This window comes from Cydia strobilella, chromosome 21, assembly GCF_947568885.1.
Source record: "Cydia strobilella chromosome 21, ilCydStro3.1, whole genome shotgun sequence".
Lineage (NCBI taxonomy): Eukaryota > Metazoa > Arthropoda > Insecta > Lepidoptera > Tortricidae > Cydia > Cydia strobilella.
In genome coordinates, this window is record NC_086061.1 from 2,647,491 (window position 1) to 2,662,154 (window position 14,664).

The following is a 14,664-nucleotide window of genomic DNA, read 5'->3' on the forward strand; positions in this document are numbered from 1 at the left end:
ATAATGATTTACTAAAATAATGCATAAATAAATACAGAGAAAAACATATATCTTACATTTTACTTCCTTCCGACATCCGATATCGGTTCGGACAATGTGAAAACGCTCTAAGATAAACTTAAAATAAACTGTTAAACATCTTGATTGTGTCAATGTTAAAAAAAATTACTTACGACCGCTGTTGCTATGCTCAGTCAATAACGATTCAGACTATGAAATTGGGTCCACTTATTAAAGAGTTCCTTCAGCCATCCATCCTCCTGTGTCCAGGGGGCTGAGTACGCAAGATTTATGGTAAAATAGCATATATATCTTTAAGTTTGTCATCAAACTGAAAGCTACTCATAGTAAGGGACTATGAGTAGCTTACGCGTCCTTTGAAATTGGTTTAACCGACCCGCATTTGTTCCTCGATACGGCGCAAACTTTATCGGGATAAACTTTTCCAGCTTATTCGCACCATTTTAAACCTTAACTTAATGCGACTACATATTACGATGAAGTCGTAAATATTACGTCTGTTTTGCGACAGGCTGTAGACTGTGCGTCAGTGGAACACGGCTCCTATTTTGAAGACATAAGGATCTCGTGATGGAAGAGGCGAAACACCTGTGGCGTGTTTGCATAGGACGGGTCGCGGTCAGCGCTGTATTCTTTAGGTTTGTTTTTCATATCTGAAAGTAAATTGACCGGGTTTGATGAGTATCATACTCATCAAACCCGGTCTAGGTTTAATCAAGTAAAGTGCGAAGCTAAGTTGGTCTTGTGAAAACGCTGTACGAATTCAGCATTATTCAGTTCATTCGATTGGTAAATACTTAAATAGGTATGCACTGTTTACCCCAAAAACCACATACGATTCTGTAAATACCCGATAGGCTGCCTGTATGACTGTGGAGCGTCGCAGCTATCAATAGTTTTAAGTGCTTATCAGTTCAAATAATATGACATTTTGAGCCTACTTTCACGTATACATTACGGCGTTCGCTATTATTATTTTCAGTTGACCCAAGACGCATTTCACACTTACACAACATTGTTAATTCTTATAATTTGGTATATTTGTGTTGTTGGCGACAAACAGGATATGGATAAATATTATCCTGCTAGATAACTGTCCAACAGCGCAAAGGCGGGCAATATAAATCCCCCCCAACCCCTTCAGCTTTCCTCCCAACGTTGTTTAGAGCTCCAATAGGCTCGGAGTAAATGGCGCGGTTCGCGTTCGGTAGCAGTCCGTGGAAAAGGTTCGTTATTACTTAGGTTAATAATATCAGGGTTGTATCTCTGTTCTGTTTGCGCCGGGGCTAAATAATTCAGCGCAAATTAAAGTAGTAAACTCATAGCTTTACATAGCTTAGCTTTGAGAAGAATGACGTCTGATAATTTTATCACCAACAGCTGAAATAATGACTACCCTTGTCAAAATTGAAAGGATAAAGAAGACGAGAATTGTGACTTCATTTCAATTTCATACTGAGCGCTGAGAGAAATTGATCATAAACCCTTTGACCCCCAAAGGCGTGGTATTCAAAAGGTTAGCGTTAACCATAATTATTAGAGATTTCTAGGTCAAGTCAAACTAGGTCGCCCTATACTCGATTTGTCCGACTTACGCAAGCAAATACAATAGGCTGAGACAAGTTGTTTACGCGCAATATTCCTGCGTGAATTAACCATGAGCCGGCTCAGGAGCCAATGTAATTATAGCGTGTCCCAGGTCCCAGGACATTATGCTGTCCTGCGGAAAACATTAAAATTAATTGGTGCCCGAGTGATTCCCTGAAATTAGTTAATTTGTCTGTTTTTGTACACTACGGTGCAACTGCACTGCGGCGGAGTATCTGTAGGTATCTGTATCTGTCGTTTGTTTTGGCTGTACACGAATTCAGAAATCAAGTTTTCAATCAGGTTTCCACTTAAGGGGTTTGATCAAATTATTTTTCTACACACCAGCTGGTAAAGGCTCTCTTGATTGTTCAAAAACTGATAAGAAAGTTGCATTTTATGGTAGGTGAGTCAAAGTAATCAAATGCAAATTTTGAGTTGTCTTCTTATGTTTGCTGGTAGAATTAACTTTTAAATGACGACTTTGAATGATAAATATTTAATAAAATTCATTTTGAACCGATTTGTTTTGATTTTGTTTGATATTTTACAGTTTGTATTTTCCTTGCGTTGATGTGGTGACAAATTTTGTGTTTCACTCGGTGGGAAAATTTGTTTTTGTGCCTGGAAACCCTCGCAACGCTCAAGATTCCATTTTCGAACTCGCTACGCTCGTGGCTTTATTTTGGATTTGTGCAACAAGAGAGGAGTTGGTTTTTCTTGCGAGTGTTGATTTTGAGTCCCGAGCAAGCGAAAGAGTCTATAATTTAATCACGAGCGAAGCAAGTGATTCTAAGTTAGCGTAGCGAGGGACTCAAAACCACGAGATGTAAAATAAATTTGCTCTCGTGTGACACATACAACTTTTCACCTCAGCAGTGAGAACATATTTAAGGTTAAAAAAATTAAACATCAAGTAAAGTTAACCACCTTTATTTACATTTATGAATGAAAGGCATCATTATTATGACGAAAGCTTCTAGAAATATCAATTCACTCCAGGGAGTGACGAAAGTCGTCACTGTTTTTTCGCAGGGAAGTAAGCTTGTTCGAGCTGCTGAAGTGAAAATAACTATTGCGTCCCTATGCGTTTGTACATATATATGTAAGCGTGGTGCAAAGTTTAGGATTTTTGCCATAATAGACCCAATGTTATGAAACTATGTAAACGGATTATATCGCGTATATTGAATTTATAATACTTCCCATGATAAATCCGGATGTATTATAAATTCAATATACGCGATATAATCCGTTTACATAGTTTTCTTTCAAGAGAAACTATCGCGGTAACCGAAGACAATATTATACCCAATGTTATTTAGAGTAGGTATTCTAGTGATACAGTTCACTTACTGTATCTTTGTGCACTTGTCAAATAGCTGTCCTCGTTCCTCGCGTGCGCAGTCCGGTCACGTGCTCGCTGCACATGCTGCCCCGCTACGGGCTACGGACTTCATAATGGTTATTCAACGTGCCGAAACGGTTTCAAGTATATTTAGAACTAAATCAAGAGAGATGAACTCAGATTTGTAAAATATGTGAGTGCGAACGCCATATATCACTAGTAGGCCTGTGATGATGATGCTCTCCTGACCGATTTCGGCCACAGCGACTGTGTGCTCTGGAGTAGGCAATTTTTAATTCGCGTTATTAGCGTGTAGCTGATCCGCTCTCTGGTGCGCCCTTAGGTGGCTCACGTACCCTATCTTCTCGCTAAATACTCGAGCGCATTTTGGGCACGTCAGCGCACCACCTACATAGTTGTAGGGAATCGAGGTTGGTTGGTGAGGTGAGTAGGCCTGTAAGCTGTACTCAACGCGCTAAGCTTAAAAAATTTAAGAATAAAAAATACTTGGTACTTCGTTAAGTCAATATGTAGTCCTTTGTGCCAATTTCTCTCACTTTGGACTTTTTCCAAAAAAAACGTAACAACAAATTAATTACGCGTAACCATCGAACCTGCTCATAAAATTTCACGAAAATCGGTTGCGAAATGCGACCCGTATTCGTATTCAGCTTGAGCAAAAATTATAACGTATGTCCGGAGACCTTCCTTTTCCCTCGGTCTGAAATGTAATTAGCAACATATTTTCCCAATTTGGATATATCCAGAATTAGTTGGCCAATATAAATATTCTAGCTCAGCAATTCGACATGATATTACATATATCTCAATCAATCAAGGGAGAGGTATGGGCACTGTGAATGATATCTCGCTTTGTGTGGTAGGGCACAGGACAGCGGATAATATGTCATTCCAGATCTAGAGCAGAGCCGCACTGGGGAAATTCCTCCACCTTACAGAAAACCGCAGCCAAATATCACTAGACCCTACTCAGTGTTGTGTTCCTGTCGGTGAGTAAGGTTGCCAGACAGTTGGTCGGCAACGCGCATGTAACTCCTCTGGAGTTGCAGGCGTACATAGGCTACGGAGGCTGCTTAACATCAGGCGGGCCGTATGCTCGTTGGCCACCGACGTAGTATAAAAAAAGCAATTGTTAATTATAATAGGAAATTAATTGATAACTGAGACCGCAGTATAAAATACGGAAACAGCGTGCATAGAATAAATATCTTTTGTTCAATAAACAAATAATACAGTACAAGCTCTAGAATAAACATATTAGGCTTTCTTTCTTTTTGAAAACCCACTCCCTATCGGTGACAGTACGTCGGTTATTTGTTATTTCGGTCGAAACGGTCAAATCAAAGTCGAGTTATTTATTTATAACGAAGCAAATAAGATATACTTGGAACTAAACGACATGCGTGGGTTTCTTCGCAGCGTGTTTGGTTTGTTAGCGACAATTTCGGGATGGCATGTGAAGTGATCGTGGCGCGTGTGTCTGTCTGCTTATAGCAGGCCCATCTTAACTTCATCAGATTATTCTGCAAATGTGCACGAAATATCACATGTAAGCACTCATTTATGCCTGGGAGTTGCTTGTGATAGTATCTAAGGTTCTTTCTCTTGGCCAATACTACCTCGGCCTACAGATACAAGTTGCGGAAAGTTTAAAAAAAGTTGGAAATGTTCTCGGACAGAAAAATTCAATAGGAAATTAAGGAAACTTTCATTTTGAAAAGGAAAACTTCGATTCCCATACAAAAATATGAGAAGTTTCCAAAAGTGTTTCAATGTAGAAATTTCCGAATTACGAAGCTTACGAAAGAACGTAAGTCGAAGTTATTATTTAAACTAAAATGAGATTTAATCGCGTCCATTAAAAATAGGTGCACGCGATTAAGTGCCGTTTTAGTTTAAATTACGAGTAAAAACGGTGTTAAGGGACAAATTGGAACCCGGCGACGTGTCGCTGCGACGCGTTACCGCGTTGTGTCGCCGGGACGCGTTGCCGTGACACGTCGCCGCGACGCGTCGCTGACCTCGACTTCGTGTCGCTGGGTTCGAATGGTATTTCATAGAAATACATAAAAACCAGTCGTGACGCGGCGACATGAAGTCGAGCTCAGCGACGTGTCGCCGTGTTTCAATTTGTATCTTTAGGGTAAATCAATATATTGTAAGTAATGAGGATTTAATAAGATAGAGCGGTACTGTCATAGTAAATTTTGTAACCACTGTAAATTCACTGCCATCTATCCGACATACTTTAAAACTAAAAATGAAGATTTATAAAAATACGTTAAAATGTATTTAAATATGGATAAATGATTTTTTTATTTGCATTAATTATTTTTATATGATTTTGAACCATGTTCTTTCACTGGTATGCGTTAAAATTATAAATAACAAACGAAACAGTCAACGCCCTCTATACGAGAGTAGGCCAAAACTAGTGGCGCCATCTGATCGAGAATCAAGTTTTCGTGATTTTCGAGGCACGTTTTTTCCTTAGACTGTATCCATCTATTACGGAGTTATATCTATCTTTGATTGTAAGTCAGACTTCTTTTATAAGAGCTTTAAGACATAAAATTCAAAGACAATATACTTACCAGGTAGGGTAGGAACTTGACAATTTTAGCCATTGTTCATTTTGAGAAAGTAACGCCAAATGTAGTGAGTGTAGCTTAACAGCTCAAAACCATGCAATAATATGAGATTATTTTAAACCAAAAACCACATTTATCCATTTGAACAGCAGCAGTGTTTTGAAACTGGTTTAGGGCCTTTTCGCCGAAAATTGTATTGCAGAATTTCACTTGGCAACCATCAACTTTTCGCCAAAGTTTCATTTGGGCGAATTTCATTTCGCAACTTTACATAATCCAACCTAACCTAACCCAACCTAGTACGTCATTTTCATTTCCCAACTATGGGGTTGGGAAATGAAATGGTCGCGAAATAAATATTTGGTAACGATTGGTTTGTCAAATGAAACTTTGGCGAAAAGTTGGTTGCCAAGTGAAATTCGGCAATACAATTTTCGCCAAAAAGGGAGTACAGCTTTGAAACTATTTTTTTTTTTTTTTTTTTATTTGGAAAGCAAACAGAAATAAGTGAGCAGGAGATGAGTTTACAAATACACATTAAGGACATTCACTTATTCCCTTAACAGCTCTCACTAAAACATGTAATGGAAATATACTACACTTAAACTACTCTTAGGGTACTAAATACAGTTACCAATTTACTAACACTAGGTGCAAGCTCATCAAACAAAATTATGACTATTAAGGGAGGAAGAGCCAAAGTAAAGAAAAAAAAAAACCAGAAACAAAAACAAAAATAAACAAAGCAGTAACGACTAACAATACTATTTCACAATAATAGCTACTATGTAGGTATTATGCCTATGATCTCTTATTAACTATCCATTGCCAATTTCAGTACTTTTTTCTTGAATTGCAGTTTACTGTTATTAAAGATATCGACTGAAACCCAGAACTTATTGTACTCATCACAAATACGGTGCAAAGGTGCGCGAGTGCCAGCGTGGCTTGAGGATAGCGGGACGGCAAAAGAGGCGAGGGATCGTAGTGAGCGCGCACTGCGTGTAGGGACTCTAAAGTGAAGTTGCTCAAGAAGTTCGGAGCTTTTATAACAGCCCGTACAAATATTAAATAGCGTTGTCGCGTCAGCCAGTTTACGTCGAGCTTCAAGAGTTGGAAGGTTATATTTTTTAAGAAGAGCAATGTAGGACATTTTTTTACCTGTCAGTCTACGGTGCATTGACCTCAGGAACCGCTTTTGCACCATTTCAATAGCATTGGAATATTTATTATATTTGGGGTTCCAAATTACGGAAGCGTACTCGAGATATGGCCTTACGAGTGCCTTATAAAGCTTGAGATAAGACGAAGCAGTCTTAAAAGGTTTTGTTGAACGTAATACAAATCCTAACATTTGCATAGCTTTGGAGACAATATTATCAACATGAACATTAAAATGCAGCTTATCATCATATAATACGCCCAGGTCACGACACTGATTTACCTTCTTTATTGTTGTGTTCCCAATACTATACTCGGACTTGACAATGTTTTTGCGGTTCTTAGTAAAGGTAATTTGCATACATTTGTCTGCAGCAAGTTGCAGTTTGTTACGCTGACAATAGTTGAGAAACGAATTTAAATTATTATTATTAGCCAGTTATATCTTCGCTCGGTGGCCGTTTAAAGCACCGCACGGCCGTAACAAGCGTTACGGCCCCCCCGGGACCGAGCAAACGACTGGCGAGTAAGACTCCACTTCATAAAACTTTGGTAGATTTTTTATTTAATCGTATGGCATACATAATAGTTGTAAAAATAGAAACAATACAAGTATTGTAAGTAATTAAAAATCTATACATAGACAAGTCAGCCACAGTCAGCCAGTGATCAGGTCTTCGGAAGGGCCAACTAATACCCTCTACATTAATCTGATAAATTGGGACTGATGGTCCGAGATCTCGGGTCCGTGTGATCATTGTGCTCATCATAGAGTAACTTATACTAGAGCGGTACTGTCATAGTAAATTTTGTAACCCCAGTAAATTCACTGCCATCTGTCGACACACTTTAAAACTAAAATTGAAGATTTGTAAAAATACGATAAAATGTATTTAAATATAGATAAATGATTTTTTTTATTTGCATTAATTATTTTGATGATTTTGACCCATGTTCTTTCACTGATATGCGTTAAAATTGTTAAATAACAAACGAAACCGTCAACGCCATCTATACGACTGTAGGCCAAAACTAGTAGCGCCCTCTGAACGAGAATCAATTTTTTTTGATTTTCGAGGCACGTTTTTTCCTTAGACTGTATCCATCTATTACGGAGTTATATCTATCTTTGTGCTCATGTAGTCTTTTTTACTTGCTGCGAAGCTCTCGTTTCAGGCTCAGAGTTGATTACTCTTTAGCACCACCCAGGGGACACTTGCGGGGTATCTAAAGTAATCTTCCCGCGGACGCGAGTAATCATTGTCCCCCAATGTTCACTTTGGTAGAGACGGTTTTGTCATTTAAAAATGTTAGTCTATCCTTCCGCTTAACATTTTAAATACCAAATATTTTACACAATATGTCACTCGGTTTATAATGGCGAATCAGTTTAGGGTTTCCCACACCTATCGACGACGAATCGACAGAATCCGATAGAAAAAAGCTTCATATCTACGCAATATAAGCGAGAAAGACGTCGCTCGGCTCAGCTCGGCCGACGATAAGCGTGGACAGACCCTTACACTTAATTCATGATATCTGCTCTACATGCACGTCACATAACCAAAAAACTTATTAAAAAATCTTCACGTAATGAAGAATCTATAGTATTACAATTCTTGCAAATTAAATTACGGAGCCCTAAAAAATTATTAAAGGAATTTGCGCTGAATCAAATTGATAGTGCTTGTTACGTTCGAACATTGTCAAGTAAATGAGATTATCAATCGATGCATCAATAGAGTAGAGAAGACCCATCCCTGACAGGCACTGGCTAAAAGCATATTGTCATTCATCATGTCCTGTCTATAGAGCCACCCAGAATAACCGCAAGTAATATTTTTACATATAATACCTACCTATATACAGGATATCCCTGTATGGGCATTAGGGTACCAGCCTGTATATGTTAGTAGCTCCTGAGGTAATAAATAGTATGGAACCTTCTTCGACCTTTTTGATTATCTTTTTTATTTATGACACTAATAAGATCCTGACCATGGAGACTATATAAAGGAGCCAAATCTCTATGTATGAAAAGTGTCCATCAAAAAACAGTAATTAGGCGGCGCCACCATACACCGAAATACTACCAAAAACAACCTACGTAATTTGGTCGGGTAATTTGTTGGTTCATGTTATACTCATGTCCCAGAGCCTAACTATCGCCACCAGAGAGATTAGGAACTATTATTTAAAGCTGAAAGCAGTCACTTTTGCAACAATTCTGCCATAAGAGATTGGCATCCTTTCTATACCATCCATAATTCTGACTTTTGACAAATGTCATCATTGCAGCACATTTTCAGACAAATTGTCAAAAGGACTGCGAATGATTAATACAGTATGTTTATTTTTGTTGTTGATTATTGGAAATGACTTTTGTTTGAAAAAAAAAATTTTTTATCTTTTGTTATAAATTAAAAAAATATTAACGTTAGAGCATTGCCGAGAAGCAACCTGGATTCTAAGCCTTCCAGTCACCCGGTTGACCTGGATTTTGACTGTTTTTTGTTGCGCTGGTTCTAGTTGCCTCGAAGAATTTGCACCCGTTTCTCGATGCAATGATAAAACAAAAAAACGTATATATAAATATATCCCTACACTCACCCCCGTGGCGCTTGTGCAGGTCTTCGTGGCTCCAGATAAACTCCACTTTAAGTGTAACTTCACTTTTACTATCTTCACATCCAATGATCTTCTTTAAAGTATTTTAATAATAAAATTCACCGAATCACATTTAAAATCCGACCGCACGGAGCTCTGACATTTTCTTTCTTTTTTTCCATCAAATTCAAAATTCTGTTCCTTTTGTTTGTGTTATGCGCATGCCCCAAACGAGAGATATATATAAGATAAAAGGTGAGAATGAACGAGATGACAAAAGTGGCATAACGAAACAATTTAAGGATGCGTTCCGAATAGTTTGGTATTAAAACTAAACATTCCCCCGCCCGAGAAAGGCTAAAGCCTTTATCAACAAATAAACAAAATTCAACTCTATTAATAAATTAAAATACTAAACTAAAACAGTTTGGTATCGCTACCTCCGCTTAATCTTCCAAAGGAAGCCTACAAATCTTAACAACCGGCCGCGTGAAGCTACCTGTAGAAGTTTTAAGACGCACTACCCTAACAACACCGTCTTTGCCGGGTAGCAATTCCTCTATTCTTCCTAACCTCCATTTCAGAGGAGGTAAATTTTCCTCCTTTATAAGAACAAGATCGCCCAGCTTAGGCGGATCAGTTGGAGATGTCCATTTTCTACGCATTTGAAGAGAATGAAGATATTGGTCACTCCATTTTCTCCACAGGCGTTGAGACATAGCTTGAATTAAGTTAAAACGACTCAACCGCGAGTTTGGCATATCCTCAAAATTGTACTCCGGAACCGAAAGCAAAGGTCTACCTATGAGTAGATGGGCAGGCGTCAAGACCTCTAGTTCATGAGGATCTTGGGACAACGGGCATAACGGACGACAATTAAGAACCGCTTCAACCCTGGTAAATACCGTTACCAATTCGTCGAACGTCAAAACCTGTTCACCTATGACACGCCGCAATAATGTTTTAGCCGATTTTACGGTCGCCTCAAATAGACCACCGAAATGTGGCGCCGCTGGAGAATTGAACCGCCATGTTATTGACTGCTTGGCTGCGCCGTCGCTAAGCCCTTGCTGTACTTCCTGCGAAGCCAAATATCTACGCACATCATCCAAATACCTATTTGCACCGGTATAATTAGTTCCGCAATCTGAACGTATCACACTCGGCATACCGCGTCGAGATGTGAAGCGAGTCAAAGCCGCGAGAAAACCTTCCGTCGAAAGGTCAGTGACGCACTCTAAATGGACCCCTTTGGATGCAGAGCATATAAATACGCAAAGATACGCCTTTAGAATTTTTGCGTTCCGCAAACGAGAATGTTTAATGCTGAACGGACCAGCAAAGTCAGTTTGCACAGTGTGAAACACACCAGTCGCGTTAACCCGATCCCAGGGCAACGCTGACATAATTGGCGCTGTAGGCCTAGCCTTGGTCCTAAAACATTTCATACACTTGTAAATTCGTGTACGAACCACTTGTCCTGCTGAAAGAATCCAAAATTGCCGTTGTAATACCGCCATGAGCACCGTAGCTCCCGCATGGCAATAAGTCACATGAAAATGATCTACGATCAAAATCGTTAAACTATGTGCTTTGGGCAAAATCACCGGATGCTTCCTTGGAAATGATAAACTCGAATGTTCCAAACGACCTCCAACGCGCAACAAGCCGTCATCCCCAATAAATGGCAGAAGCCGACGTAGCCGCGTGGAACATTGTTTATTCTGGGCCAAGCAGTGGATGTCGTCCGCAAACTCCTCCTGCTGGACCAATCTCATTAACCGCTGCAAAGCGAACCGTCGCTCTGAGACTGTCAACACCCCTATAAGTCTTTCAGACGAATTCTTGGCATTGTTGACAAACCGGAAACAATATGCTACGACCGCCAATAACATATCCAACCGACTAAACCGCATAAAAATATTATCTTCGTCAACAATTCCGGCTAAGGCCCGAACATTTACCTTCACCTTCCGCAATCCAGGTAATGGATCTTCCGATTTATCCATTATATTCCTGGGCCAGGTTTCCGCATCACCTGACAACCAAGGAGGACCCCACCATAAAGGGTGCTCAAGCAGTACTGATGCCCGACAACCGCGACTCGCGACATCAGCAGGGTTCATTTCTGAAGGTAAGTGTCTCCAGGCTATGTCTAAACCGCAATTCAGAATCTGAGAAACGCGATTGCCCTCAAAAGTCTGCAACAAATGTGGTGATACCTTCAACCACGAGAGAACAATGGTGCTGTCACACCACCCAAAGATTCCGTCGATCGTCATGTCATCACTGATGGCAGCAACGACGTATTTTAAAAGTCTGACTAGCAACGCAGCACCGCTAAGTTCAAGTTTCGGGATAGTTAGTTTTGATTTGACCGGTGAGACTCGGGATTTGGCCATCATCAAACTAACTATCACCCTTCCATCTTGTCCCATAGTCCTCAGATAAACCGCTGCACCATATCCCAGTTCTGATGCATCTGAGAATCCGTGCAGAGAACAAGACTTTTCGTCCAATAAGACAAACCGTTCCATACGTAGACTTGAAATTTCGGGCATTTCTTTCAAAATACCTTGCCATTCCGCAACCACGTCATTAGGAGCTTTCGCGTCCCATGACAAATTCTTCAACCAGAGTTGCTGCATGAGAACCTTACCCTGAAAGATGACCGGACAGATCCATCCCAAAGGATCAAAAGCCCTAGCTAATGTTGACAAAATTGACCGCTTAGTACATTCGCTAGTGTCGTCTAGTCTAGTACGATATGAGAAACTATCACTGCTAGAATCCCATTGAACACCGAGGATTTTATAGAAGCTAGGCCCATCCGAATTGTCAAATATCTTCCGAGGTTTTTCTAAATGCTCCTCTTCTATGTCTTTTAAGACTTCTTTGCTGTTTGACGTCCACTTACTAAGCTCGAAACCGCCAGAGCGTAGTAAGTCCGTCAGCTCCTGCTTCAACTTGCTCGCGTCTTCTATGGAGTCAGCTCCACCTAAAATGTCATCCATATACACCGAAGAGCGGAGAAGATGTGCCGCTGCAGGAAACCGCGTTTCCTCGTCGGATGCTAATTGTCTTAGCGCCCGAATCGCGAGGTATGGGCTCGACTTCATGCCGTAAGTTACGGTATTCAACCGATATACAAGCAAAGGTAAGTCTGGGGACTCCCTCCAGAAAACGAGCTGGAACCGCCTATCCTCCTCAGCAATCAAAATCTGTCTAAACATCATCCTGATGTCCGTTGTAAAAACATAGCGATGTAGCCTAAATCTACATATGATTTCCGCGATGTCTCGCTGTAGCTTTGGACCCGCATGTAAACAATCGTTTAGGGCGACTCCATTCGCTGATGCGCAGCTAGCATCAAAAACAACACGAATTTTATCCGAATCCGCCTTAAAAATTCCATGATGTGGAATGATATAGCTACCACTTCTATAGTCCTGTGGTTCCCCGTTACACAAAGACATGTGTCCAGTCTCCAAATACTCCCGCATAAATCCGACATACTTATTTCTAAAAGCCTCGTTTCCGTTCACGAGGAGCCGCCTTTCCATAGCCAAGAACCGCTTCATGGCTATTGGTACAGTATTTCCGATTTCAGGGGCATCAGATAAAAAAGGCAACCGTGCCGAATATCTGCCCTCTTCAACCCGTCGATGGGTTTCTTTAAACATCTTCTCACATTCCAGATCCTTGGGGCTTTCTATAGTAACTGGAATGTCCTCCACTTCCCAGAATCGCTCTAAAATCCGATCTGTGGTTGTGCTACAGAAGAAGACATGGGACGCACACGGAACTTGAGGGGAAGCCGCAATAGTGACTGGACCAGATAACGCGTAGCCGAACACCGTTTTCGTCATCAGTGGAATGTGATCATTGATTTTAATGCGCCCGCTAAGTACAATGTCACCAAGTAGATCTTCGCCTATTAAAATGTCAATCTCTCGACTGACAAAGAACTGTTCATCCGCAAGATACAGTCCCCGATAATTATCCGCTAATTGAGCCGGCAACGAATATTCAGGTAGGTTATGTGTGATTTTATTTAAGACCGTAGCTGTGGTCACTAGCACAGGCTGATCCATCAGCCTAGGTGCCATGGTTAAGTTAACTGCTCCCCTGCAACCGCTTATAGGAGTACAGTTCAGTCCTGTAATTGAGGCTTCAGGCTTAAACCGCTTTAAGCCCAACTTCTGCACGCATGACTCCGATATAAATGTGCTCTCGCTTCCTCCATCCAGTAAGGCCCGCGCCTCCTGGAAGCTTCCGCTGCTGTCCAGTACTCTTATTATTGCCGTCGCAAGTAGCACCTTTCGCTGATACATATTAGATTTATTGACCTGTGATGCCATTAGTCCAGTGACTCCAGGGACCGCACTTCCTGGATTGCCGCTGGGAAAAGGTGCACTCACAATAGGAGCACTTGGAGAGGACGAGCTAGCGTTGTGAACCTCCCCACTTGTAGTAAACTTGTTTGACGTCAAACGTTGTTCACGATCTGAACCAGTTGCCGGAAGATCGAAATGTAATAAATAATGGTGTTTAGCCGAATTACACTTGTAACAGTTCTTGTTATAAGTGCACTGGTTAATGTTGTGACCATTCAAACACTTGAAGCACAACCTAAGCGATACCACCTGACGCTTCCTAGCCGCAGGTTTCATCTCCAAGAATTTGTCACACTTAGCAATGAAGTGTCCGCTTTTTCCGCATAGTCGACACGACGACGCCGAACCCGCACTCTGAAATGCCGCATAAGCCTTTACCGCATGGCTCTGTCCACTTCCACTACGTCTTCCCGCTGACGCACCGGCCTGTGGCTCCGCACTGGATTCCAAAATCCGTATTTCGGTTTCCAAAAACCTTATAAGGTCCGAGAATGTGGGTAATTCTTTATCAGCGTGCTTGTCTTCAAAATGTTTCTTCATGTTGCCGTCTAACTTTTGAAAATTAATATAAAACAGCAAATAGCACCACGAATCAACAGGAAACTCCATCTTTTCCAAGGCTTTTGTGTTTTCCATCAAAGTATTTAAAAACATTTTTAAACCACTTATCCCTTTAGTGGTGACGTGAGGTGCACTTAACAAATTGTGCAACAGACGATCCGCCAACAACCTTTTGTTGTTATACCGTGTATTTAATAAATCTATCGCGACCGAATAATTGTCCCCTGTGGCCGACAAATGCTGGACCAAGGACTTTGGTTCACCTAAAAGCGACCCCGCTAAATAATACATTTTTTCAGTATCCGATAAAGTGGTATCATTGCCCACCAAAGATTGGAATAATTCCATAAAAGAAACAAACTCTTCCACC

General features: G+C 40.7%; 1 protein-coding gene across 1 annotated transcript; it reads right to left on the minus strand.

Moving 5' to 3' along the window:
- Window positions 1–564: 564 nt before the first annotated feature.
- Window positions 565–14,273, minus strand: LOC134751242 (uncharacterized). Its single transcript, XM_063686625.1, has 3 exons — window positions 11,301–14,273; window positions 9,340–9,430; window positions 565–674 (listed from the first exon to the last, which is right to left on the minus strand). Exons 1-3 carry the CDS (start codon window positions 14,271–14,273, stop codon window positions 565–567), a joined length of 3,174 nt encoding a protein of 1,057 aa, XP_063542695.1.
- Window positions 14,274–14,664: the final 391 nt, after the last annotated feature.

What these genes read in the sequence shown, in the direction of transcription:
- LOC134751242 (XM_063686625.1), bottom strand. Translation starts at nt 14,273, where the DNA reads ATGAAGAAACATTTTGAAGACAAGCACGCTGATAAAGAATTACCCACA. An exon ending in CTGGATTGCGGAAGGTGAAG is followed by an intron (nt 9,431 to 11,300) that starts GTAAATGTTCGG and finishes AATACTTTAAAG; the next exon opens with AAGATCATTGGATGTGAAGA. An exon ending in CCTGCACAAGCGCCACGGGG is followed by an intron (nt 675 to 9,339) that starts GTGAGTGTAGGG and finishes ATTTACTTTCAG; the next exon opens with ATATGAAAAACAAACCTAAA.